This window comes from Oryctolagus cuniculus, chromosome 5 (genome assembly GCF_964237555.1).
Source record: "Oryctolagus cuniculus chromosome 5, mOryCun1.1, whole genome shotgun sequence".
NCBI lineage: Eukaryota > Metazoa > Chordata > Mammalia > Lagomorpha > Leporidae > Oryctolagus > Oryctolagus cuniculus.
This window is the reverse complement of record NC_091436.1, coordinates 89,226,477-89,253,838: the sequence shown is the minus strand read 5'-3', so window position 1 is coordinate 89,253,838 and position 27,362 is coordinate 89,226,477. Positions and strand designations below refer to the sequence as shown.

At 39.1% G+C, this 27,362-nt stretch overlaps 2 protein-coding genes across 11 annotated transcripts in view; one reads left to right on the top strand and one right to left on the bottom strand.

Annotated features, from left to right (window-relative positions):
• Nucleotides 1–20,883, top strand: part of DOP1A (DOP1 leucine zipper like protein A) — a 114,061-nt gene extending 93,178 nt beyond the window's left edge. For 3 of the 8 annotated variants that reach the window (XM_070073831.1, XM_070073832.1, XM_070073830.1), the window contains 12 exons: nt 61–127; nt 356–500; nt 670–749; nt 1,686–1,795; nt 2,389–2,538; nt 2,689–2,750; nt 4,737–4,889; nt 5,859–5,995; nt 7,254–7,309; nt 8,136–8,300; nt 12,215–12,344; nt 17,381–20,883. In XM_070073831.1, coding sequence (XP_069929932.1) covers nt 61–127; nt 356–500; nt 670–749; nt 1,686–1,795; nt 2,389–2,538; nt 2,689–2,750; nt 4,737–4,889; nt 5,859–5,995; nt 7,254–7,309; nt 8,136–8,300; nt 12,215–12,344; nt 17,381–17,686 — 1,561 coding nt within the window. In that variant the 3' untranslated portion in view covers nt 17,687–20,883. Of the gene's footprint in view, nt 1–60; nt 128–355; nt 501–669; nt 750–1,685; nt 1,796–2,388; nt 2,539–2,688; nt 2,751–4,736; nt 4,890–5,858; nt 5,996–7,253; nt 7,310–8,135; nt 8,301–12,214; nt 12,345–14,568; nt 14,629–17,380 lie in introns of those variants that run through there. The other 5 variants (XM_070073834.1, XM_070073833.1, XM_070073829.1 and 2 more) reach the window with 4 other exon arrangements.
• The window catches only part of PGM3 (phosphoglucomutase 3), a 25,596-nt gene continuing 16,591 nt past the window's right edge, over nt 18,358–27,362 (bottom strand). For all 3 annotated transcript variants that reach the window (XM_002714453.5, XM_070073837.1, XM_017345252.3), the window contains 6 exons: nt 26,639–26,722; nt 24,226–24,324; nt 21,894–22,007; nt 21,023–21,145; nt 19,702–19,875; nt 18,358–18,751 (listed from right to left, as the gene is read on the bottom strand). In XM_002714453.5, coding sequence (XP_002714499.2) covers nt 18,662–18,751; nt 19,702–19,875; nt 21,023–21,145; nt 21,894–22,007; nt 24,226–24,324; nt 26,639–26,722 — 684 coding nt within the window. In that variant the 3' untranslated portion in view covers nt 18,358–18,661. The remainder of the gene's footprint in view (nt 18,752–19,701; nt 19,876–21,022; nt 21,146–21,893; nt 22,008–24,225; nt 24,325–26,638; nt 26,723–27,362) is intronic.

The following is a 27,362-nucleotide window of genomic DNA, read 5'->3' as shown; positions in this document are numbered from 1 at the left end:
AGATTGTATCATTTTCTTTAGACTAATACCCAATTTCTTTTTTTCCTGTGGTTCTTTTAGGGTTCTGAATGAGTTTATTATGAAAAACCCTACTTTGGAGAATAAAAAAGACCAAAGAGACCTTCAGGTAGAGTAATCCAGATTGAGCGCTATTCCCAGAACTGTGTTTCTCAGAAGTGCCCCAGACTAGAAAATAGAAGGGTCAAATTCAATAATCTGTTTTTTCCAACTTTAAACATTCTGTGAAAATCAGCCATGTCTATAGTAAAATATCTATTGTTAGAAATACAAACTGCAAAAGTTCGTATCTAGTATATGTATGTGTGTATGTGTAAACAATTCTTTGTCTCTTTAGGATGTAACTCATAAAATAGTAGATGCAATTGGTGCAATTGCTGGTTCTTCTCTGGAACAGACAACATGGCTGCGACGAAATCTTGAGGTTAAGCCTTCTCCAAAAATAATAGTAGATGGAACCAATTTGGAATCTGATGTTGAAGGTATTGCCCTCAAACATTTTGGTTTATTATCTGAGACATATATTCACTAAGAAGTCATTGCAACAAGTATTGTAAAACTCACCCCTTTCCTCATGTTTATCAAGTAGCTTTTTTCAGTGGGAAGCTGCCTACCTGTATTTTTACTTGACCTGTCTTTTCTCTTATTTAGATATGTTATCACCTGCAATGGAAACCTCAAATATAACTCCCTCTGTATATAGTGTCCATGCATTGACATTACTCTCAGAGGTAAATAATATAGTTTTTTCACATGAACTTTCAATAAACAGTTTTAGAACTAGATATTGTCAAGTGATTCATACAGAGGGTGTTTTTTTTTTTTTTTTTTTTTTTTTTTTTTGACAGGCAGAGTGGACAGTGAGAGAGAGAGACAGAGAGAAAGGTCTTCCTTTTGCCATTGGTTCACCCTCCAATGGCCACCGCGGCCGGTGCACCGCGCTGATCCGATGGCAGGAGCCAGGATCCAGGTGCTTTTCCTGGTCTCCCATGGGGTGCAGGGCCCAAGTACCTGGGCCATCCTCCACTGCACTCCCTGGCCACAGCAGAGAGCTGGCCTGGAAGAGGGGCAACCGGGACAGAATCCGGCGCCCCTGCTGGGACTAGAACCTGGTGTGCCGGCGCCGCAAGGCGGAGAGTTAGCCTATTGAGCCGCGGCGGCAGCCAGAGGGGTTTTTAATTTATAAAACCATTATGTACTTCTGGAACTCACTATATAAAGTTTTGACCTTTGGATTATTTAGTTTGCTAAACGTTAATGATAATATCTTTAAATATTGCTCTTCCTCCTCTCGCACTATTTTCTACAAGTGTATTTTTAAAAAAGAAAAGTGCTTTTATATCCCACTATGGTGAGAAGAAATGTAGATGGTATAATGATGCCTGATATTATAAAGGAGAAGATTAGAAGATTCTTGAGCTCTTTTTTATACTCTTCTCAGTTAAAAGTGGTATACTTTGTCCATGTTTATATTTTATAACAAACATAAAGGCAGATTGTGGCAAAAACCACTAATGTAAAAATTATTTTAAAAATTATTTAAAGAGATCTAAATTTAGATTTTTCTGATTTTAGGATATTCTAGTTTTTCTTCTAAGCTGAAAATCAGTACCTCTAGATTATGTCAGTTTCAGATCCAGGATTATTCCGTTTCATTTCTTTTATAGGTTTTGGCTCATCTTTTAGATATGGTTTTCTATAGTGATGAAAAGGAGCGAGTTATTCCTTTGCTTGTAAATATTATGCATTATGTTGTTCCCTACCTCCGAAATCACAGGTACAGTTGTTAGTCAAATAGATTTAAGTGAATACATGCCTATTAAAGATAAATGGTATTACCTTATTGTTTTTGGAATCAACCAAAAACAGCAATATTTTTATCTTGCATTATAATGGTTTTAAAAAATCTTACATGGGGGCCAGCGTTGTGGCACAGTTAGTTGAGAATCCACTTAAAATGGTTGCATCTCGTATCAGAGCTCTGGTTCGAGTTCCAACTACTTCACTTTCAATACAGCTTCTTGCTAATGTGCCTGGTAATAGAAGATTGCCCAAGTACCTGGGCCCCTACCACCACATGGGAAACCTGGATGGGGTTCTTGGCTCCTGGCTTCAGGAGGCAAGCTCAGCCCTGGCTGTTGTGGTCATTAATGGGGAGGGGAAATAAATCAGTGGTTGAAAGATCTCTTTCTCTGGCACTACCATTCAAATAAATAAATAAGCAAATATATTTTTCAAAATTGTTATATATTGTTTCTCCTATGGCATTTTGTATTCCATATCTTCATGTCATTGTCTTGAACTTTTACATATAACTTAACATGGTTAAATTTAGAACAGATAAGTTAAGGTGGTTTTTCTTCTTAATAGTGCACATAATGCACCTAGTTATCGAGCCTGTGTCCAGCTGCTCAGCAGTCTCAGTGGGTATCAGTACACACGGAGAGCTTGGAAAAAAGAAGCATTTGACCTCTTTATGGATGCCAGTTTCTTTCAGATGGATGCCACTTGTGTTAATCAGTAAGTCATCCTGTTGGTTTTATTTCACATGATAATGCATCTCATAGTCTGCTGAGGTCAGCTTCTGTCCTACAGAGTAGACCACTGTTCCTTAACAATAACGACTGCAACAAAATCTTAATCACATATCATATCCCTTATCTTTTTCAGTTGGAGAGCAATTATGGACAATCTGATGACACATGATAAGACAACATTTAGAGATTTGATGAGTGAGTATTGTGGAATGATAATCCAAGCAATATCCTGTTGTGATTAATTCTTTTTATTTTTTTAAGATTTATTTTATTTATTTGAGATATAGAGTTACAGATAGTGAGAGGGACAGACAGAAAGGTCCTCCATCCACTGGTTCACTCTCCAAATGGCTGCAATGGCCAGAGCCAAGCCAAATCCGAAGCCAGGAGCCAGGATCCTCGGCCAGGTCTCATGTGGGTGCAGGGGCCCAGGCACCTGGGTAATCCTCTACTACTTTCCCAGGCCATTGCAGAGAGCTGGGTTGGAAGTGGAGCAGCTGGGACTAGAACCAGCAGCCATAAGGGATGCTGGTACTGCAGGTGGAGGATTAACCCATTCACAACAGTGCTGGCTCCCATGATTCATTCTTATTATTTACGTTGCTCTTTTCTGGAAACTACTGAGTTTGCTTTTGTCGAGTTATCCTTAATATCCTATGGATATATAATGTTAAAATTTACAGAGTATAACTTCAGTGATAAATAATAGCTAAAACTATTTGTCCTTTGGGGACAACTAGTGAAAGGAAGGGTCCATGTCTAATTTGACTCTAAATTGTTGTCCAGCACACAGCCTGTAATAAGCACTCAATGAATAATTACTGAATGAATGATAGACTGACAGGTGGTGAGGCAGACTCAGTTGAATCCAAACTATTATACAAGCCATTCTAAATCTGTGGGCCTCTGATTATCTCCCATCAAGGAAGAAAAGGGGCCAGTCTCTATTGATCAATCTCTATTAGTCCTTTACTCAATTTTGATAGTTTCACTCAATATTTTATCTGAAAAAAGGGTTTTCTTAATTTTTAAAACAGTATGAAAGTTACTAAAATTAAACAAACAGTAAAATTAGGTGAATCTGTAATATTTTCTATAAAATCTTTAGCTATAGTCTTCTGATGTGGAGAAAAGGCAGCATATTTTCTGTCCTCTTAGGGTTATTTTAAGGTTCAAATTTATTCAAATATTTCTTAAAAGATAACATTAAAGCTATTATCATAACTTTAATCAAGCTTTAAAAATTATTTCAGGAAGTTCGAAGTAAAGGGAATAGGCGTGTGTGTGATAGATTTTAAATAATTACTGAAGAGCATATATTTCCTTTGAAACTAAAGCTGCCATGAAAAGGCCTGGGGACAGAATACTCAATGCATAGGAAACAAAAATTACAAAGGTCTTGGGGTTGGAGCAAATGAATTTATCTAACAGCAGAAAAAAATAATGTCACTGCAGCAGAGTGAATTGGAGATAAAGAACAAGATATAAGGAAGGAGAAGTAGGTAGGCCAGGCCACATTGGAAATTATTTTTTAACGTAACATGAAGGATCTAAGCAGATGACGTAAAATATTAAAGGACTTTATATATTGATAGTGATTTTTGCCTTCTAAACACAGAGTTCTAAAGTTTCCTGCCTCAACATCATAGTTCTTACCATTTGCTCTACTGGCATGTAGATCTGGCATGCTAGATCTGTTTCTCATTACTTCTGCACCAGATAGCAATCCCAAGTCCTCTAGCCCATGCTTCTCTCACTTCTGGATATTATAGGACATTTAGCCATTTAAAAATGTATTTATTTATTTGAATGCAAGAGGCAGAGACAGATCTCATCTACTCACTGCCTTACTACCCAAATGCCTTTAAGAGCTGAGACTGGGCCAGGCTGAATCCAAGGAGCTGGGAATTCAGTCCAAATCTCCCATGCGGGTGGGAGGGACCCAACCATCTGATCCATAACCTGCAGCCTCCCAGATTGCATATTAGCCAGTGGAATCATAAGTAGAGTCAGGACTGTAATCCAAGCACTCTATATGAGATGCAGGTGTTCCAAGTGGCATCTTAATTGCAGTACCAAATGCCAGCCTCTAACCATTTTTAAAGGCAAACAGCAGAATAATCTTTTATTAAATGACTAGATGACTGTATAACAGTCTCTCACTTGCTTTTCTTTTTCCAGCTCGTGTAGCTGTGGCTCAAAGCAGTTCACTTAACCTCTTTGCAAACCGAGATGTGGAGCTAGAACAGAGAGCCATGCTTCTCAAAAGATTAGCATTTGCTATTTTTAGCAGTGAAGTTGACCAGTACCAGAAATATCTTCCAGATATACAAGGTAAATAGTGAAAACTAGTTTTACTTTCAGTCTTCCAAGTGCAGTTGTTTTTTTTTTTTCCTGTTTTTCTAATTTTAAGTTGGGATGAAATACACCTAGTATCAGTAGATGAGGAATATTTTATAGTTAGAAATATATCTACTAAAACAACAAAAGTTATCATCTCCAGTATCTAAGAATAATCAACACTGTGTTTGTAGTCTTGATTTTATTGTTTGATTCAAGTTTCCTAGGAATTCATGTTTGAGGATGAGATGTAAGATCAACTTGTTGCAGGCAAGTTGAGGATGAGATATTAGACTGACTTGCTGCAGGCAGGCCTATTAGAGTTTTACATTGTGAAAAAGAAGTTGCATCCCATAAGGAAAGAACCAAATTATTTGCCGTACCAGGAAGTTGTGGCTAGCAGTAACATATAGAGGTCTGTAATTTAGGGATATAGTAGGAGGGCTGTGTAAGGTATCAACTGGGTTTGGTGGCTGTCTATGTCCAGCGGATACTGGTACACTCATCACTCATGCCACCAAACAGTTCCACAGCTAAATTATGTGCTGGCCTCGCCATTGTGCTGTATGGCCTCAAGCCTCAGGAACTGACATGGAACCATTACAGTTGTCTCTATGAGATTTTTCTTTTCTCCCAGAAGAGAAATGGCTCCTTCTTTCTTAACCATTTATACCTAATTTCAGGTATATGCAGGCACTTCAAAAACTTTATGAAATTAAAAGCTGTTTATTTTGATGCAAAAAACTTGAAAATAATGCAGTTTTAGATCCCTCAGATGCATTGATCAATCTACAACAGATTGGAATACCTTTTAAAGTTAAATCACTTTTCGGCCTTTTAGCAAAGATCAAGTGTAAAGTTGATCCTTCACCACAAATAATGTGAAAAGTACTGGACTAGATGGTACAATTTTATGTATAACTCAAATATTTAGTTATTGAAAAGATACTGCTTTTCTTTCAGAGAGATTGGTTGAGAGTCTTCGTTTGCCCCAAGTTCCAACTCTTCACTCTCAAGTGTTCCTGTTTTTCAGAGTGTTACTTTTAAGAATGTCTCCACAACATCTTACCTCACTCTGGCCTACCATGATCACAGAACTTGTGAGTTAATTTTAATTCGTTCAGATTATAAATCTAAACCATAAACAAAATGTCATTTGTTTCCATGTGTTTACTGGATAAAAATTAATCTTGGAAGAGATTATTTAAACCAGTTAATGACAATTTTTACAATTCAGAACAATTGAAACACATCAAATTTTATCTCCATACAGGTTAATGTTTCATATATGCAATGTAAGTGGCAGCTCCTTGTGAATCATCATTTTATCTCATCTAGTTTAATGAGCAGGCTTTTATAAGCCACATTTTTCACTTTATCATAGACAACAAGCCAGCTCCCATCTGTGGCAGGACCTCTCATGGTAGAGATGGTTGAGCTATATTTAAATGGAGTGACATAAGGCATCAACTCACTCTTGAAGTTTAACAGGGGCAGGTATTTAGCCTAGTGGTTAATACTATGGTTAAGACATCAGCTTCCCATATCAGAGTGCCTGGGTACAGTTCCCAGCTCCTGACTCCAGCTTCCTGCTGCAGACCCTGGGAGGCAACAGGTGATGGCTCATGTAATTGAGTTCCTACCACCCACATGGGATACCTGGATTGAGTTGCTTGCTGGCCCTCAGCTTCAGCCTACCTCCACCTATCACTGGCTTTTGCGAAGTGAACCAGCAGATTGGAGAGAGTCATTAGCTCACTCACTTGTGCTCTCTCTCTTTCCCCCTCTCAAATCAATAAATTTTAAAAAGAATTTTTATTTTATTTTATTTATATTTATTTATTATGCTTGCTTCACAGAGACTTTACTGTAAATAACGAAAACCTTCCCAAGTCCCACTTATGTAATTTTGTTCTCCCTCCCTCCCTAAACCATAGCCAGTCATTTTCACAGGAAGGATTTGGGGAGTTGGGAAAGGGAAACAAGTAAAGAATGAGAAAGGAATTTCTATCTCTGAAAACCCAGTTTTATAGTTTTTTCCATGAATTTAAAATTATTATATATATATAAAAATAAATTTGCTCTAAAATTTCTTTAACTTATTTTTTATTTATTTATTTTAGTAACTGTGACTCTGTTCCTTAAAGACCTAAAACAAAAGCCTGTTTTCATCTCACTGGATTCTGCCAAATGATCAAGGCTCTATGCTGCTAAATTTACTCTTATTTTCAGGAACTATGTATAATTTAAAGGATTCTGAATTTTTTTTACATTGATAAAAATATAGCCTAAATATAACATGAAAGAATTAAGTGGCCAGTTTAAATAAATGCTTAATATTTATTTCATGGTCTTCAGGTACAAGTATTTTTACTGATGGAGCAAGAACTCACTGCTGATGAAGATATTTCACGGTAATGTGATTTATTTCAATGCATTCTCGTCAGTTCTTAACAAAAATTATTCAGAAAGTTCCTTAGCACCTAATAGCATATAGATACTATTTATCTGAATCCTTCATATATTTAATACATTATCTAACTCATCATGTTTGGATACAATATTCCTTAAGCATTTAAGACTAGATTAAACTATCTGCATTCATGACCTTTGTGTGCTAGACATAAATTTACTTTAAAGCAGTGCAGTATTTGTACTACATGAGCCATATTGGTTTTGGTAGGTCAGATCTGTCCCTGAAACCTTGTACCATAATGAAACTCATTATGGTAGATACCCCTATTACCAAAGTATCTAGATCTTCCAGAATGGCTCCAACTTAACATGCTATAATTTTATTCTTTTTAGTAGAAATAGTTTAGTAATGTATAATATACATTATACATTAATATAATTTTAAAAGTTTTATACAGATTTAGAAATTGAAATTTTTCTTTAAAACGTGTCATGAATATATTTTATCATTTTTGAGCACTAGATTTATTGAGTCCCCTGTACTAGTAACTGATTTTTATTATTATAGAAAGCTTCCTCCCATGTTTGCGGAAAGAAGTTGATTAGTAGTAAAGTTTCTTGGATTTACATTTTTTTATTTTAATATTTGAGTCTGATTTTTTTATTTGGGAACAAAATTAATTTAGTTATGACCTTGCTTAGCAATTACTGGTACGCTTGTATCAGGATGATTATGAAAAGTATTAGTTGGTACCATTAGATCCGCCAGGAATTCCTTGTGGGAAAATGAGTGCAGCTGCTGACAGTACTCTCTCCTGCCTGCAGGGCTTCCGGCCCCTCTGTGGCTGGCCTGGAGACCACCTACACAGGGGGTAATGGCTTTTCTACTTCCTATAACAGCCAGCGCTGGCTAAACCTCTATCTTTCTGCTTGCAAATTTTTGGATTTGGCTCTGGCATTGCCCTCTGAAAATCTTCCTCAGTTCCAAATGTAAGTAAAAGCAATGATATTAAGTGGATATTTTTGAAAATACATTTTCTTTGGCCACTAACATCTGAGACTATTTAAATATTCTTTGTACAAGTTAAAATAGTCATAATTTTTACTAAAGTAATTTTTGCAAGAAATATGGCGGCACAGTTATTGGAATAAATGGTGTAATTTTTTTTTTCTTTTTTAGTTTTTCATTTATTTGAAAGGCAGAGCCACAAATAGAAAGGGAGAGACAGTCACAGAGAGATCTTCCATGCACTGGTTCTCTTTCCAGATGGCTGCAATGGCTGGGGCTGGGCCAGCGCAGAGCCTCCTCCTGGTCTCCTACTGGGATACAGGGGCCCAAGTACTTGAGCCATCCTCCACTGCCTTCCAAGGCCATTAGCAGGGAGCTGGATTGGAAGTGGAGCAGCTAGGATGCCAGCATAGCAGGCAGCAGTGTTACCCAGTATGCAAATGCCAGCCCCAAGAGGCTTATTTTTGTACTGTGGAAAGACTGGAAGTGGGCCATACTTAAAATCAAGGAAGCTGGGTTTTTTTGTCTGTTTTTTTAAGATGACAGTAAGCTGAACGAAAAGGAATGGAGGAAAACTGATTAAATTCTCAAAATGCCTTATTCATAAGTGCTCAAAAATAATTTTTCATGTCTGAATTTTAAAAATTGGCAAAGTGTATGAGTTGTCTTATTAAAATGTATTTAAGGTAGGGGCTGGCACTGTGGCATAGCCGGTAAAGCTGTCGCCTACCACGCCGGCATCCCATATGGGCTCTGGTTCAAGTCCCGGCTGCTCCACTTCCAATCCAGCTCACTGCTATTGTCTGGGAAAGCAATGGAAGATGGCCTAAATCCTTGGGCCCTTGCACCCATATGGTGCATAGGTCACATGGGAGACCTAGAAGAAGCTCCTGGCTCCTGAATTTGGATCGGCCCAGCTCTGGCTATTGCAGCCATCTGGAGAGTGAACCAACTGATGGAAGACTTCTCTTCTCTCTGTCTTTGCCTTTGCCTCTCTGTAACTCTTCCTTTTAAATAAATAAATCTTTTGTTTAAAAAAATGTGTCTAAGAGAATTTATCCACAGTATCATATGTGTATTTGTGTATTATTATACTATGTTGTATTATTCAGAAATAGAATATTCATGATAAAGAGTAAGATCTCAAAATATTTATTCTCTTTTTTTTAATTTGGATATGCATAAATCTCCAAAAGTTGCTGTTTCACAAGCTTTCTTTCAATTTAATGGTAGGAATCGGAAATTATTTCTACATTATTCAGTGCGATTTTTCTTTCATTTGAAAATCATATTTTTTTAAGATTTATTTATTTATTTCAAAGGAAGAGTTAAAGAGAGGCAGATGCTGAGAGAGAGAAAGAGGTCTTCCATCCGCTGGTTCACTTCCCAGATGGCCACAATGGCTGAAACTGTGCTGATCCAAAGCTAGGAGCTAAGAGCGTCTTCCAGGTCTCCCACATGGGTGCAGGGACTCAAGGACTTGGGCCATCTTCCACTGCTGTCCCAGGCCACAGCAGAGAGCTGGATCTGAAGTAGAGCAGCTGGGACTTGAACTGGTGCCCATATGGGATGCCAGCACTGCAGACGGCAGCCTTACCCACCACACCACAGTGCCAGCCCCAAAAAACATATACTTCTGTTTTTGATAAATTTCAGTGTTGAGTATCTGTCAAATTGATGCTACTCCTAGAGGAGTTAAGAAAGGGTATAAGCAGAATTGTAGGGAAGTGACCAAAATTAACCAGAATACTTAAATTTCACAAAAATGATAGAAATGATGCCCTTCAGTGGTCTGCGATGAACATTAAGTAGTGTGTTTAATTGCACAGAACTCTGATTCTACGTGACAAAGACCAAAATTAGTTCATAAATTTTACTAATCAAGATATACTTACTACAAAAGGAAGAGAAACATGCTATAATAAAAATGACAAGTTTTTAAAAACTAATGTTTTTAAAATTAATTTTTTAATTATAGAGTAGGAGAAAAGATGGAGAATTTCATAATCTCTAGTATCTGTCTAGGCATGATCTACATTTCTTTTTTTTTTTTTTTTAAGCTTTATTTATTTATTTGAAAGATTTACAGAGAGAGATCTTTCATCCACTGGTTCACTCCCCACATGGCCACAACAGCCAGTGCTGGGCCAGGCCAAAGCCAGGAGAGCCTCCATGTGGGTGTTAGGCACCCAGGCACTTGGGCTGTCTTCTACTGCTTTTCCCAGGCCATTAGTAAGGAGCTGGATCAGGAGTGGAGCAGCCAGGACAGGAATTGGCACCCATATGGGATGCTGGTGTCACAGGCAGTAGCTTTACCTACTATGCCTCAATGCTGGTCCCACAAAAAATTATTTTTAAAATCCATGCAGGTTTTTTTTCCATAGTACCCATTTTCCATGACTCCTTGAAGACCCTTGGTAAATGATAAAAGTCTAACATGCTTTAATGCTTAATAGAAAAATGAGACAATAAATAACAAAAATAATAGTTTATAGAAAACAAAAGGCTTTTAAGCAAGGAAAGATGCTGATCTGTATTCACAAGAGAAATTACCATTAAAATGATAAATAATCAGCATGGTAAAGATGTGAAAGCTGCTTTCCTTTTTACTCAACAACAGAAGCATTCTTATGCTTGTTGGAAATGTACATTGATTGATGTTGTCTAGTTCTTCAAAGATGGCATTTACCAAAATGTAAAATATACGTGCATTTTAAGCCCATAATTCTGCTGTTTCCAAGGATTCTTCCTATCAGTTTAGTTTGGTATGTTCACAAAAATATGTGTTATATAAGGGTAACCACTGTGGCACTTTTGTAATATTAAACAGACAGTCTAGGAAACTGGTTAATCAGTATCTTCTAACATTGGAGTTCTATGTAGCTATTAGAGAATGGGGTTTTCTATGATGAGGAATGATAGCCAAGAAATGTAATGAAAGCCAAACAAGCAGCAATCATTTGTTTTCTTTTAAAGCGGGGAGGTTTGGTCATGTGAATCTGTACTCTTGTATGCATAAATTCTCTTTGGTATGAAACGAGCAACACTGATGGATCTTAATATGAGAGAGAGAGACTAGCTTTCTTTGGTGTGTCCTTTAATACTATTTACATGTTTTCCATAGTCAGACAACAGTTACTTGTTAAAGACTAAACTAAGGTGCAAGCATTTGGCGCAGCATTTGGATGCCCTTGGGATGCCCACATTCCACGTGGGAGTCTCTAGATGTGGGTCTCAGCTCTACCTCTGATTCCAGCTTCTGCTAAAGTCACTCTAGGAGGCAGGTGATGGCTCCAGTAGCTGGGTCCCTGCCACTCATGTGGGAGACCTGAATGGAGTTTGGGGAGCCTGACTTTGGCCTGGCTCAGAGCCACTTTTTTCAGGCATTTGCAAAGAGAACCAACAGATGGAAGATCTCTCCCTCTCTGCCTTTCAAACAAATAAAAAATATTTTTTAAAAAAAGAAAAACAAATACAAGGGAAGTGTGAAAGAAGTCCTACTTAATTTTTTTCTTTAATTTTCTCAGTTCTTGGCCCCTTTACCATGTACTTAGGGAACATTTGGTCAGATACATTGGGAAATCATCTGAGTGTTAGAGTATGAAGAGAAAACAAAATAAATGCAATTTTCCTCTTAAGTTTTAGATTATTAACCTACATGGAAGAAAATGTTTGAGTACTTTGTGCTCATGAAAAAATTAGTGATGCGCACTTGACAAGTTGATATATAATCTGCCCTTTATAGCCCTCTGAAATTTTACTGAAGAAAGGCTCAGCGGTTAAGAAACACATCAGGCTGACAGGGCTGCAGGTGGCACAGCTGACATTTGAACCTTTATATAGTGAGGTGATGATCATTTTACTATTTTACATGGCCATTTCCTTGTACGTACAGGTACCGATGGGCTTTTATTCCAGAAGCCTCAGATGATTCAGGTTTGGAAGTCAGAAGGCAGGGCATACATCAACGAGAATTTAAGCCTTATGTGGTACGACTAGCAAAACTTCTTCGGAAAAGGGCAAAGGTATTGTATATTTTTTATTCATTTCTGTTTTCCTTTGTGTAAATGTTGCATTAGTGAGGCATTTATTAACTACTTCCTGGAAAATAGGTCATTATGTTGAGATAGTTTTAAAACAAGTCTCTAGTTCCTAGAATTAATGTCTATGAGCCTAATATTACCAGACATTTAAAAAATACATTGTAAAAAGTAGATTTTTTTTTGACAGAGTGGACAGTGAGAGAGAGACAGAGAGAAAGGTCTTCCTTTGCTGTTGGTTCATCCTCCAATGGCCGCCACGGCTGGCGCGCTGCAGCCGGCGCACCGCACTGATCCGAAGGCAGGAGCCAGGTGCTTCTCCTGGTCTCCCATGGGTTGCAGGGCCCAAGCACTTGGGCCATCCTCCACTGCACTCCCTGGCCACAGCAGAGAGCTGGCCTGGAAGAGGGGCAACCAGGACAGAATCCGGCGCCCCGACCGGGACTAGAACCCGGTGTGCTGGCGCCGCAAGGCGGAAGATTAGCCTATTGAGCCGCGGTGCCGGCCTAAAAAAAGTAGATATTTTAAATGAATATTGGTTACCATACTAATGTTTTAAAGAGAAGAAAAGGGAAGGCTTTTATACATTAATAAATCTACTTTAAAATATTTCCCTCTCAAAAAAAGAATGAAAACTTTGGAACATTGCATGTAAGTACTTAACACTCTAGCCCTAAATAGTTTTCACATCAAAACTAAAGAATTTAATACACCCACAATATTTGTCCTGATGATATAATATGAAACAAGATATGAATTGAGAAAAATGCAAAGGGATTGTCAGATTTATTCCAATAGAACTAATCAGTGGGTAAGTAGAAAATACTTTAAATTTTTAAAAATTGATTTCTTTAAAATGGGTAAACTTCAGTCAAAATAATAAAGGGGCTAGCCATTAACATTGATTCAGCTTACCCATGTGAAGTAAAATCTGTTAAAGTTCGTTTTCACTCAGTGGTTTTCCCTGTTTAAGTTATGGCTTACACTAAGAGAACCTGACCCTATACAGCAGGGGTGGGAACATCTAGCCTGCAGGCCTGTATAAGCCTTGTGCAGTTGTTCAGTCTGGTCCTGCCAAGGCAACCACAGGTGGGATTCAAAATTCAATAAATGATGATAATTTCATATGGCCCGTGAATGATGTTATAAATATCCAAATGGTCCTTGGCAGAAAAAAGGTTCCCTACCCCTGCTGTACAGCTATGTAACAGAACCTAATTTTCTCATAAAGCTAGCCCTTAATTTTGTAGTTCCCATTGCTGATGCTGATTATGTCCCATTATAATAGATTTCAAGACCCTCCCCACCAGGTTTTTAAAGCACTGCTCAAAATTAAACTGTCTCTCTTAGAAAGAAGGGACTCAAAAATACAAAGCATTTACTTAGACAAGTGTCTCAAGGAAAAAGTGGGAATTTGCTTTGTATTTAAAGCATACACCATAAATTAAATGTAGGAAGATATAATTGGTAAAATATATCATGTCTCCTACCTTTGTATCTTTCAGTATGCATCAGGCTAAGTGATTAGAGGCTTTTGCACAACAACAGAACAATAATGAAACTGGCATGCTCACCTTGGGGCCTGTATTCCTTTTTGTCTTTTTTTTTTTTTTTTTTCATTTAAAAAATTTAAAACCAAATTGTTCAGTTTGGGGATGAGCTGTTTTGTGAGGCCTAGTTTACAGTATATGCTTTGAGTGCTCAAAAATTCCCCCATCTTCTGGAGTTCCCTAATCAGGTAGCAACTCTTAAACTGAATTTCACAAACTATACAATGTGGAATGGAGGTTTTACTTGAGGACTTGAGGACCTTGATTGAGAATCCCAGTTGTTTTAAGGGTGAGATAAAAGGACAGAGATAAGGATGAAAGTTGGGTTCAGAGGTTACGATAGGACTTGAGTACTTCACTTTGATCCTCTAGGGTTTAGAATAATATAAAAAATCCAGAAGCAATATGATTAAATAATTGCCCATGCACATACCATTTATCCCTGCATCTTGTTAGAAACAGGAATTTTAATAAGACCCTTGCTTATCCAAAGGATATATAATGCCAGTCTTTGGCCCAAAACTTGACCCACAGAATCAGAAAGACAAGATTTTTATTTGAAAACTTCTTCCCATCCAAATCACTTTAAACAAGGTCTTCATGGCCAAGCATACTTCTACTGCAACAAAGGCTATGAGTTCTCCTCTTTCCTTCCACAGGACAAGGAGGAGGACTTTAAGACAGTGATTTTGGAGGGATTGGAGATGGCCAAGTATCAGGTGAGGGTGGCTGTTTGATGCTTGTGATATGGCAGAAAAAGCTGCCACATCTGGACCAAGTACTGAGACACAAACCCAGGTCTGGATTTCAACAAGTCCCAGAGGTAAACAGGAAGGAAGTCTTCCTTCAAGTGTAGACTAGGGAAGTCAAAGGAGAGATCATTTATATGAATATATGTCTAAGTTACCATTGAAGAGGAGGTATTCTGATTAAGGACAGTGAAAATACTAAAACAGGTGCCCTCTTCTTGGTCAAGAGCTTAGTAAAAGTCCCTTTCTTAAAAGCATACCTTGATAGGAATATAAGCAGAAGGTTACACCATAGTTCTTAGAATTGGAAATAAAGTATTTAGAGTATAAGCATATTATTCCTTTTGTCAGTATAAATTCATTTCTGCATACCTTTTGATTACTACTAAAGTGTAGTTTGATTTAGGGAACTACAAGTGGAATGATCAGCCAGTATTTGAACAATGGTAGTCAATAATGTAAAAGCCAGTCAGTGTCATAATTAAGAGAAAGGAAGATGATTTTGTGTATCCTGTAACCTAGATCAGAAGTTAAATAATTGCTAAAAAATAGAGAATTGGTTTTTGCTCTTTGGTTTTTTGTTTTTCTGTTTCCAATAAAGAGCAAGGTGATCTTGGGTGATCTTGTTTGCTCCTGGAGTCTTCTTAAGTTATGTTGTTCTTTTTTTTTTTTTTTTAAATGTATCTATTTTGCTTGAAAGTCAGTTAGAGAGGCAGAGAGAGAGAATCTTCCATCCACTGGTTTACTCAGAGATGCCTTCAATGGCCGGAGCTATGCCAATCTGAAATCAGGAGCCAGGAGCCTCTTCCAGGTCTCCCACGTGGGTGCAGGGGCCTTGGGCCATCCTCCAATGCCTTACCAGGCCATAGCAGAGAGCTGGACTGGAAGTGGAGCAGCTAGGTCTCGAACCAGTGTCCACATGGGATGCCAGCACCACAGGTGGCAGCTTTATGCGCTATGGCCCCCAGCTATATTTTTCTTATGACTTGACTTTAAGCAAACCAACCTTGAGAGAACAAACAAGAAAATAAACTGGACTTTGTTTCTGCCTTCTCCCCTAGGAATTTAGTGATAAAACATTAGGTGGGGCAAGCATTTGGCATAGCAGTAAAGAAGCCACTGTGATGCCTGTATCCCATATGGGTGTTTCTTAGATTTGAGTCCCAGCTGCTTTCAAGTCCAGCTGCCTGCTAATGTGCACTCTTGAGAGGCAGCAGATGATGGCTCAGGTATTTGGGCCTGTACCATTCACATGGGGAACCTAAATTGAGTTCCAGGTTTCTGGCTTTGACTTACATGAGCCCTGGCCATTGCAGCCGTTTGGGGAGTGAACCAGCATATGAAAGATATCTCTTCCTCTCTTTCAAATAAAAATTTTTAAAAATATATCAGAAAAACAATGAAATTTTCTCAGCAACATCTGATTAGAAGGCAAATTCCCTTTATTAATGAATATGACAGAGGGTAATTCTACTTCTAGGTCCCACATAATCAGGTCCTTTTTCTATCCAGTTTATCTCTGCTTAGTGGTTCTTATATTCATCTTATATCCAGTCAGACATCTTCAGTTCTTTCATATCTTTACCTGGATAAACTGATACATGTGTCATTTACCTGGCTGCTGCTTTTTTTTTTTTTTTTTTTTTTGAGAGGCAGAGCTAGAGACAGTGAGAGAGAGACAGAGAGAAAGGTCTTCCCTCCATTGGTTCACTCCCCAAATGGCCGCCACGGCCAGCGCTGCAGCAATTCGAAGCCGGGAGCCAGCCAGGTGCTTCTTCCTGATCTCCCATGTGGGTGCAGAGACCCAAGCACTTGGGCCATCCTCCACTGCCTTCCCGGGCCACAGCAGAGAGCTGGACTGGAAGAGGAACAACTGGGACTAGAACCTGGTGCCCATATGGGATGCCTGTGCCACAGGCGGAGGATTAACCTAGTGAGCCATGGTGCCGGCCCCTACCTGGCTTCTTAAACTGGTCTCAATACACAAATTATTTGTTTGTACTGAGTTGACAATTTTCACATTCTCATTTGACTTAACTACAATATAGAGATTAAATTTTCCCATTTTATAAGTGTTGAATCTGTAGGCTGCCCAAGGATACCACACAGTAAACAAACAGCAGAGGAAAGACAAAACTCTGATTTTGACTCCAGGCCCAGCTTTCTTCTCTGGTTGTTGAGCACAAACCAGGAGGTGGCAGTGTCTCTCCAGAGGGATCCCTTCCTTTGTACTGCAGTATGGACATTCTGCTCACTTTGGATCCTTATGCCAAGTTTAGGGCATTTGATTAAAAGGGAAGTAACTGCTTTACTAATGGTGAATATGAAAGCTCTTTGTCCCTTCCTAATTTTCTTCTGTTGTCATTTTGTGAACTAATCCTCAGTGTAGACTTCAGAGTCCAGCAATCTGGGAGCTTTTTGAGTATAAGCAAAGCACAATATTAAACTTTTACATAGGACTCTCTGTCCAAAATGCCATGTCTGCTGAGCTTGCCTGTGCATTCTGATTGGAAAATGTAACTGCAATGTCAGAGCCCTCCATATAAAATTAGTAAGTGGCACTGAAAGGTCTCAAAAGCAAGGGGTTTTAATCAAATCTAGACTGGAGACAAAGTTATGGTTTGTATTTGTTTCTTAACTCTAATTGCAGATGTTCACATGCTTTTTAATTTTTCTAACATACTACACCTGTCGCTAACATTTCCCTTTTCGTTTTCTGCAGAAAAATCCAGAGGAAGACGCCTCAGGGAGAACGCTGGGCTGGGAGCCGGGGCACCTGCTGCTCACCGTCTGCACCGTGCGCAGCATGGAGCAGCTCCTGCCCTTCTTCCATGTGCTCAGCCAAGTCTTCAACAGCAAAGTCACAAGCCGATGTGGAGGACACTCAGGGAGTCCCGTCCTCCACTCGAACACCTTCCCTAATAAGGACATGAAACTGGAGAACCACAAACCATTTTCCAGCAAAGCCAGGCAAAAAATCGAAGAGATGGTAGAAAAGGATTTTCTGGAAGGAGTGATGAAAACTTGAGCATCATGAGTGGTTCTGTGTAGCTGATGTGGAAATGTAATTACTTAAAACACTGCTGAGTTGTATAGTTTCTTTTTTGTTTTGTATGTAACAAAACACACTTCAGGTTGTATTTAATTTAAATACTTGTAAATAAGAGCAAATGTCTGAATGTGGCCTGAATCAAGTATAAATAGTACTGGCTCATATTGATTATGGTGCCTAAGAGAGATCTATATATATATATAAATGATTCACTGTTTTATTGTCCTGAGTTATCTTAAATCTACAAAATACACACTGCACATTTTTTTTCTATTGGTTTCAGGCTTGGATTACTATAGCTCGGTTGGGAATTTGTTCTTTTAGTTATTAACCATGTTCTGGTATCAGAATGGTATCACTTGTCTGCCAGAGGCTCAGTAAAGGATTATAATTAGTTTTTCTTTCACTACCTTCACTAAGACAGTGAAGTAACTGAAGCCTGGACCATGCAGCCCTCCCAAGTGTAGCATCCCCCACTAGGCACAGAGGAGAGTGGGACCCCTCCCCCCTACTCCGTTGACACCTCTGAATTCTGATGTGAAGCAGACAGGTAAGTCTTCTAATGATTCTGAAAACTTATTTGTATCGAGGGGAGTGCTGCAAAACAACGTTGTGGTTAAGTGATGGCAATGGCAGACACACACAAGGATGTGGCAACAGATTTAATTTTCCAACAGCCAGCATGAATTGTCCCCTGCATCCATTGTCAAGTTAATGACCAAATGACATATTTAAATCCCAGTATTTCACCTTAGTGAAAGTGAAGTTAAGTTTAATTAAGAATAAGGCTTACCTATTCTAAAGGATTATTCTTGTAGTGTTTAAGAAAAACAGGGAGATCTAGAAATAAGCCAGTAAGGTGCATTGTAAACCGTATGATTATACATGTCTTTGTGACAGTTTTATAAAAACTTGTAAAAATCCAGTTTCTCAGGAATATAAAAATTATCTTCAAAAACGTGGTTGGGGTTCTTCTCCAATGCCTCCAGCCAGCTTAAACACTGCCAGGCTCACTTCCTGTGCAAGGCTATCTGCATTTGCCTGCAAATGACATTAAAGGAGATTACATGAGAAAGCAGCATCTACCACACATTACTTGTGGCTCTTGGAAAGGGGAGAGTACTTCCTAATTCTTTTTCACTATTACATTTAAGTAAGAACTTTCTTTCACCTTTCAGTAACCAATTCCAAGGCCCTTAAATAAGGGGAGAACAAGTGAAATTCTTCAAAAAAAAAAAAGGTAAGTTTATAGTTATTAGTTTTGGAAATAATGCTTTTTATAAACACTAAGTACATTCAGTTAAACCTGGTCCCTTATACAAGGCAAGAAGGCCACAGGTGGCCTAAGAGTAAGTAAACTTCTATGGCTCCACCACCCTCTCCTTGTCCACAAAGAATAAGCAGCCATTGTATTGGGGTGGTCTAGGCTTCTGCTAAAACCTGCCAGGCCTTAAATGAATTCACTGGGAATTTCCCCTTCTGAGTCCCTAGCTAAGCCACTGTACTTTGCCCTGGCTGTGCAAACACTTCTCACAAGTGCTTCAGGTGACAAACAAGAGGAAGTATGTGAAGAGTACAAATCCTGGCCCTACCAAGAAAAAGAGGCATAGAGCAAGGGTGGTCACTTACAGGAAATGTTTTGAAAACTCAAGCCAAAGACAAATAATTATGAAATTAACTAAAGTCACAAGATTAAGAGAGAGAATCCACTTCACAGTGCATAAGACTATTCCTCTCACAGAAATCTGACTTTGAAGAAGCCTAGAATAAATGAAAATATCTGGGGACATAAACTGAGTGGTTCTGATTTTGTTCAAGTATATAACTACTGATGTAAGTTATTTTGTAGTCTTCATATGACCTTAAAAGGCTCTGAACAAATCTGACAAAAACCCACAATTGTAGTGAGGCTCCCAACACTACGGAAACAGTCTGTCTCCCCGAGGTTGTTTGCCTTTGCACAGTTTTTCAGTAGAACTCTGCCAGCTTACTTGTGAGTCTGCTTCTGCATATACTCGGACCACATCTTCAGTGCCAGAGGGCCGGACAAAAGCCCGCGAGAGCTTGTACTTCTTCACCAAGGCATCGATGGCCTCCTGTAGTCCTGGGGGCGTGACTGCTCGTCTTTCAGCATCCGTGGTGCTAATAACTCTTCGGTCTGCAACCTGAGCACAAGCAGTTCATGTTTGTTGCTACATTATATTCCCTTTCAGAAGTTAACCCACCCTGCATCACTTCTACCAAAGGATTATAACAGACCTATATTTCAGCTTAAGCACAACACTGATAGAATGAAACTAAAAGTTTCTAAGTTCCATTTCTCCAGGGGCAAGGTTATTAATTTCAACAACTAGTTTTTCTTCAGTTTATAAAGAATTACCTGTAGCCAAAAAAAAAAAAAAAAAATTCCAATGACAGTTACAGTATACTATTTTAGTGGTAACTATGAATGTTTTTAAAAATTCTGAATCAAATAACTTCCAAGTATTCAAAAAAACAGGCCAAGTGGCAACCTATTTTTTTAAGAAGGAGAGAGAGAGATCCTCCATCTGCTGGTTTCACTCCCCAAATTGCTACAGCGGCCAGGTCAAGCGACAAGGCGGGAGCTTCCTCTGGATCTCTCACATGAGCACTTGAACCATCGTCTGCTGTTTTCTCAGGCCCGTTAGCAGGGAACTGGGTTGGAAGTGGAGCAGCTGGAACTCTAACACCCATTTGGGATGCACAGGTGGCAGCTTAATGACATCACAGCACAGGCCCAGTGGCAAACTATTATGAGGGCTGTAACAAGAATCTCCCAACTGTGCCAAAAACTACTCTCAACAACCAGTAGCCATTTCTCTGCACCTGGCTTTAAGTGTCTTTCACAAAATCTGCAGGTAAATGTGTAGAAATTGGTATGGAAATCAATTACCAATTTATCTGAAATGCCTTTAAAATAATTCTCTCTTTAAGCCTACAGATTCTACTTCTCAGCATGTAGCATCAGGAAGTACTCTGAATCCAAAAATACTTTAGGGGAAGTATTTTCAATTGAAATGATAGACTGTCTAATCTGCAGGTATGGAAAATGTATAGAGTGATGGCTGAAATCTATTCTATTGAAACTGGCAGATGGGTTCACTGTTTTGTTCTTTTAAATTCTCCATAATAAAATAAACCATTTTATAGTATTCTCTGTTGCCTTATTTTCTGTGTAATGGGTGTGTCCTTGTATATATAGAATGCAAAAATTATATTCTGCAAGAAATACTTTGTAATATTTAGGATAATAGGTTAAGTTAATATTCACAAATGAAGTTACTCTCACACCTTAACCTTGAGTTGTCTGTTTGGAAGATCTGTATATAGTGCATCCCACTGTTGTACAGTCAGGCCCTTCAGCACCAAGATGGCTTCAATCACCAACATGTCAGAAATAGCATCACCTGCTGCCTGCAGGATGGGGAAGCAAAATGAAAGGAACCACTCTTAACACAAGCAAACTTTGCAGGTTAATGTTCTGACTTAGAAAACCAACCACAGTATCCTGTGCTGCTTCCTTCCCCTGTCCCGTGCCAAGCAGAATAAACTGGAAGACCTTCAATGTGTGGATCAGCAGATATGAAAAGTGAGGTGAAGATGTATACAAAGAATATTGAAAGCAGCTCTTAAGGAACTTCTCTTTAATCCTTCTCCTTACATATGAAATGAGGTTAGATTAAGCAAATTCCCACGTAACATTCTATGACTCAGATGTTTCTTTATAACGATCTCTTTTGAGGGAAATATTAGCTTTGGTGTAAGATGCACCTGAAGTTTGATCCATTCTGTCAATTAAAACTGAAATTAGACTAACTCTGCTCCCTGTGTTACCTTGTGCAAGGATTACAAAATAGCTATGTACAAGACACTTAAACATTATTAGTTCCATCACTTTTCCCTGTCTGGAGTAGTGCTCTTCCACAGTCATAATCTATATTCCAATCCCAACTATCTGACCCACATACAAAGAGTCTTCAAAAATTCATGGGAAATGCTTGTTACAAAAAATGTATCCCTAGATTTTGAATTTTTTTGTATCAAAATAAGCTTATGTTATTTTTATTTTCCATGAATTTTCTGAACTATCCTTATATATGAATGTGGGGTACAGTGAATAATGTAAACATAACCAAGGGTGTGGCACCCCATCCATTCTGACCTGGTTAAACAAGTCGATAATGTTTTCAAGCATCTTAGCAGCTTTTTGTTTCTTATTGTCCAGTTCCTTTGCTAGTTGTTTTATCTTCATTTCCACAGCTTTTTTAAACAGGGCCTGCAGTGAAAACATAACACCAGTTACACAAAGCTATCCCAACCCACCTTGAGTATTATCACTCGAGCTCAAACTGATGCTGAGAAGCCAAGAGGGCAAATAATGGCAGCCTTACAATTTATGAAATTAATGAGATCACTGAAGTTACATGTAACTGGGGGAGAAAAAGTTTCTTATGGATTACAAAAGTGGTTGTGAAATTATAACATTACAGAGAAAAGGTCACCTGGACAAAATGTGACTACGCATGAGTTCTTCATGCCTTTCCCTTCAGCTAGCAAAATCAGCTCTGTGTAGCAGGTTACATAAGCCTTTGTATGCCTTCTTATTTTGAAAGATATAATTCATTGCAACCAACAGTTTTATGAGCTAAGTAACACCAGAAAGGTTTGTCATTTTTGTCACAATATGGTAAAGATTATCAAAGATTTATTGCCCCTTATGACAGGCTTCTCAAGATTCCTGCCATACCTCCCTCATCTTTTTATTACCTTCAAGAGGCCCTAAACCAAGAAGGAGTGGCACACTATGCTCAGCTATCTAATGAAGTACATGTCCATTGATAAAATAAGGTACGGGCCGATTGCCACTTCTGTAAATAAACTTCCAGTGGAACGTGGCCATACCCACTCCCTTCCATTGTACCAGCAGAGCTGAGCAGCTGCAACCGAAGCTTCAGGGCCTACAATGCCTAAAATATAACTCACCCTTTAAAAACTCATTTATCAATCCCTGTGTTAGGTCATTCACTGTAGTTATACTGTAATTCCATTTTATAGACACTTAGTATTTTTCCCTTGTATTTATGCCCTCCAGAAACCAATTTTGAGTTAATAAGGAAAATGATTTATCCTGGATTTTAATCTTCTGTTGGCTTTCTCAAATTGATTAATTAAATGAGGTGAAGTATAAAAACATTGTTTTAAACATTCTGAACCTTAATCTACTAAAATTACACACTTTAAAAAGATGAATTTTGGAAGCTGGTGCAGTGGATTAAGCCCACCTCTTAACAATGGTGGCATCCAATATGGAGCACCACTTCTCTGCCTATGTGCCTGGGAAATCAGCAGCAGCAGATGGTGCAAGTGCTTGGGCCCCTGCCACCCACCGGGAAACCAGGATGGAGTTCCTGCTTCCTGGCCAGCCCTGGCTATTGCAGGCATGTGGGGAGTGAACCAGGAGAGTGAAGATCTCTGTGTGTATCTCCCCCTCTTTCAAATAAATAAAACTTTATGTGAATTGTCTCAAACAATGTTTAAAATATTGTCTGAGAAAGCCATAAAAAATTTTCTATACTTAACACTAATTATTTTAAACTCATTTCCAGTTGTTTCTTAATTCTCAACTTTCCACCACTTCTCAATTCATAACAGCTACTGACCTTTTCCTATCTATGGCCAGTTGAAGGAAAATATACAGACCATTTTCTTATTAAAGGATTAAAAACTATAGTTTTTAAAATGTATGCAAAAGGCAGAGGCACAGACCACTGCCATATACTGCTTCACTCCCCAAATGCCTGCAATAGGTCTCCCTCATGAGGGGCAGAGACACAGTACTTGAGCTATCAACTTGCTGCTTCCCAGTCTGCACAGGAAAAAGGAGGAATTGGGAGCAAAGCCAAGACTCAAACTCAGGCAGAACAATATGGGATGCAGGCCAAAGTAGCAAGGTCAAGTGCAAGCCACCTGCATTTTTTAAAAAAGCTAAATATTAGGGGCAAGTATTTAGCCTAGCAGTTAAGACATACATCCCTTGTCAGAATGCCTGGATTTCATACTGGAATTTGTTCCTTACTTCAGCTTCCTGTTAATGCATACCCTGTGAGGCAGCAGCATGTGAGATGGCTCAAATAATTGAGTCCCTGCCACACACACAGGAGACCAAGACTGAGTTTCCAACTCCCAGCACTGGCCCCACCAGAGGTCCTTGCAGGCATCTGGCTAGTGAGCCAGTGGATGGAAGCTCACTTACTTTCTCTGTCCCCTAATTAAAATAATTACCATTTAAAAAGCAGCACAACATTCAAAGAAAATAACTGAGAAAGAACCACTTTCACAATACATGAAAATGTGAGTTAACCTAGTACTCATATTTACCACCATACAACCATTTCAACAAAGTAGAATATTATCTTTTACTAGCCAGCTACAGGATTCCCATCATAAAGAAAAGTGTTGGCCAAAGCCAGTAGCAATTGTTCACAAGAACTTACTGTGCCATGCCCATTTGCTTCAAAATAAACTCCAATGTCAAACTCTTGAGCCTTGTGATGCAAGTGTTTTACACCCGTTTTAGTGCAGTAGACAGGTACCTATAACACAAATTTACAAAATATTCGATCTGCAACAGTTTACTCTATGCCTACTGTCCTAGTGATACAAAGGGAACATACTGGAGCTAAGTCTAGTGAGGAAAACAAACATTAAATTACAAAGTGATAAGTATTCCTCAAGGGGAGAGAAGGCACCCTGGAAGCACACAGCCAAGGGAAAAGCCAGATAAGAAAGAGGAGGGTCTCTTACGAAAGATGACAGGTGGGCGCGTGACATGATCTAACTGCTCTGACAAGCTGAGTTCACGCCTCATGTGGAGACTGGCTTAGAGCTGCAGTCTGCAGGCTTTTCCATAAAGCACCAGAAAGTAAATATTTTGGACCTTTTAGGTCTTATGTTCTCTGTCGCTTTTACTCAACTGAGTCACTGCAGTGAGAGCCCCGCAGACCATAGATAAACATATGCATGAATCTGATACAGTGTATATTTATAAACAATGACAGGCTGGATTTGAACCTCAGGACATTTTCTTGGCAACTCCTGGCTCAAGGTTAGGGAAGGAGATCAGTCTGGTGGTTTCTAAGACTAATCCCAGTAAGAAATTCCAGTGGCTGAACCAGCAGCAGTGGCAGGGAAGTCATGGATTTCTGAGAGAGATTCAAGAAAGATGAAGGAAAGACTGACTAGAAGAAAAACGAGAGAGAGAGAGACTGGCATGTGACTTTAAGAGACCTCAGGAATGACGAGGGTTATAAATATTTAACCCAAAAGAAGAGTGGGTTGAAAAGAAACAGCTTCTGATATATTCAGTTTCTTAAAGAGTATCCTTCATATAACAGATCTTTAAGGCAGAAACAAAGAATTAGGTTACTAAAACAGTAACCCAGGTAGTGGGAATCCCTGTGAAAAGCAGGCCACCGGGCCCACATGGTACCCCTCCAATAAGTTGACTGTAATCATATATTTACATTCAGTCACAAGCAGCCTCCAAACAGGTTTTGTTTTTCCCGCCCATCATTTGTTTCAAAATGCAGGAAATTCAGGGACTGCGTGGTGGCAGATAAAGCTGCCACCTGCAGTGCTGGCATCCCATATGGGCGCCGGTTCGAGTCCCCTACACTCTACTTCCAATCCAGCTCCTTGCTAATGCACCTGGGAAAGCAGCAGAGGATGGCCCAAGTCCTTAGGCCCCTGCACCCACATGGGAGATCCAGAAGAAAAAAGCTCCTGGCTTTCAGTCAGCCCACTCCAGCCATTGTAGCCATTTGGGGAAGTGAACCAGCAGATGAAGACCTCTCTCTGTCTGTATATGTGTATGTGTGTATGTGTGTGTCTCTACCTCTCTCTGTAACTCAAATTAATAAAATAAATCTTTAATAAAAAAAGTAGGAAATTCTTATTAAAATTCAGATTTCCAATTCTCTGGAAGACTCTGACTAAAGCTGACATGATTAGCCCAGACAACCTTCCCAGTCCTAAGCTACCTGGGTACTCACTCACTCTGCTCCCATTTCTTGCAATAATCTGACTCTGCAAAGCCTGCTGCATAGAGAGTGGAAGACTATTCTAGTAAAATGCAGGACTTTGAAACAGGATACATAGAAGCTGGAGAAATATTACACCAGCTAGTAAGAAAAAGGACAAGGGCTTTCAAGGTTGTCTACGAACCCAAACTCAGAGCAGGCAGATTGGTAGGGGGTGGTCATCTAGTATATGTTGAGATAATTAAAAACAAAATCTCCTACCAACACAGCAAACCTCTCCATGAAAGAAGAGTAAGAAATCAGTTCTAAAACTGAGTAAGGATTAAGCCCGACTGTAATGTGCATCATGGGCAATCTGCTAGGAACACTGTGAAGACAAATCTCACCCCTTAATATACCCACACAGATACACACCATTGCACAGATGTTCTCAAGTTCAAAGATAACTGGTGACAAGGAGTCTCTCCTTGACCACACTCTAGTCATGCTCATCTGGGCTGTCTAGATGCCATCCTTGGACATGGCCTCCGGAGCCCAGTGCTGGCAAGAAGCCTCTCAAATCAGTATAGCCAGAGTCCCTCACCCTGACAGATGATCACCCTTCAAATCTTCTCAAAGTCCTCACCCTCCACCATCTTCTAGGTAACATCTGGTCACACTGGCGGTCTTCAGGAACCGCGCTTGGTCAGTTTAGTAAGACTGTCCCCTTCACCCTTGCTGTTTTTCCTCAGTAATTTTTCATCTTCTGACCACCAAGTTCAGTTGACACACTGCAGCATGTACACATTTATAAGGATATCACCTAGATTTTGCTTGCAGAATTGGCTTACAATTATTAAACCATCATAAAAGGAAAATGGTCCAGTACCTTCATAACTTCTTCAAGATAACGTGTTGAACTTCCATTTGCATACGCGGTCTGTACAACACCAATATTCAAATTTTCTCCAATCTAGCCAAAAAACAATGACACTTAGTTTGCCACCAAAAGTGCAGTCCACAAAAGCAAGCATAATGAGAATTCTTCAGGACAAAATCATGAGCCAGCTCAGCTGTGCCTTAATTTAATGCCAAAGCTGACTTAGTGAATTTTACATGTATACTGGAAAAACGCTTTCAGAGCTCTGTTTAAAGCCGTTCTAGGAGAAATCCTCTTTAAAGAAGACTGTGATCGCCTGATCTTTAATTACATAATAAAAGTACGGAATTCTTACAGTAAATCATTTCCAGATCATTGTGACTTCCCATGACACCCTGTGCTTCAAGCTGGCCTGGGAGAGATTCCCAAGAGAGCAAACACATCTCTCTTAACATTTCTAAGCTCACCATATGCACAATGAGTAAGTCTCTCAAATATTTTCTCTTGAATTTGGGGCTTCAGAGAGTGATAGAGAAATTTTCATTAAGGTGCCGGTTATGAAGAAACCAACACTTCATAGAGCTTCAAACCCTACAGCTTAGCCAGGGTAAGGAGAGGATCAACAGGTTCTAAAACCAAAGCCCCAGTGTAAACAAAATGAGTAAGGGGCCAGCATTTTGGCGTAGCAGGTAAAGCCACCACCTGCGAGGCCAGAATCCCATATGGGCCCCAG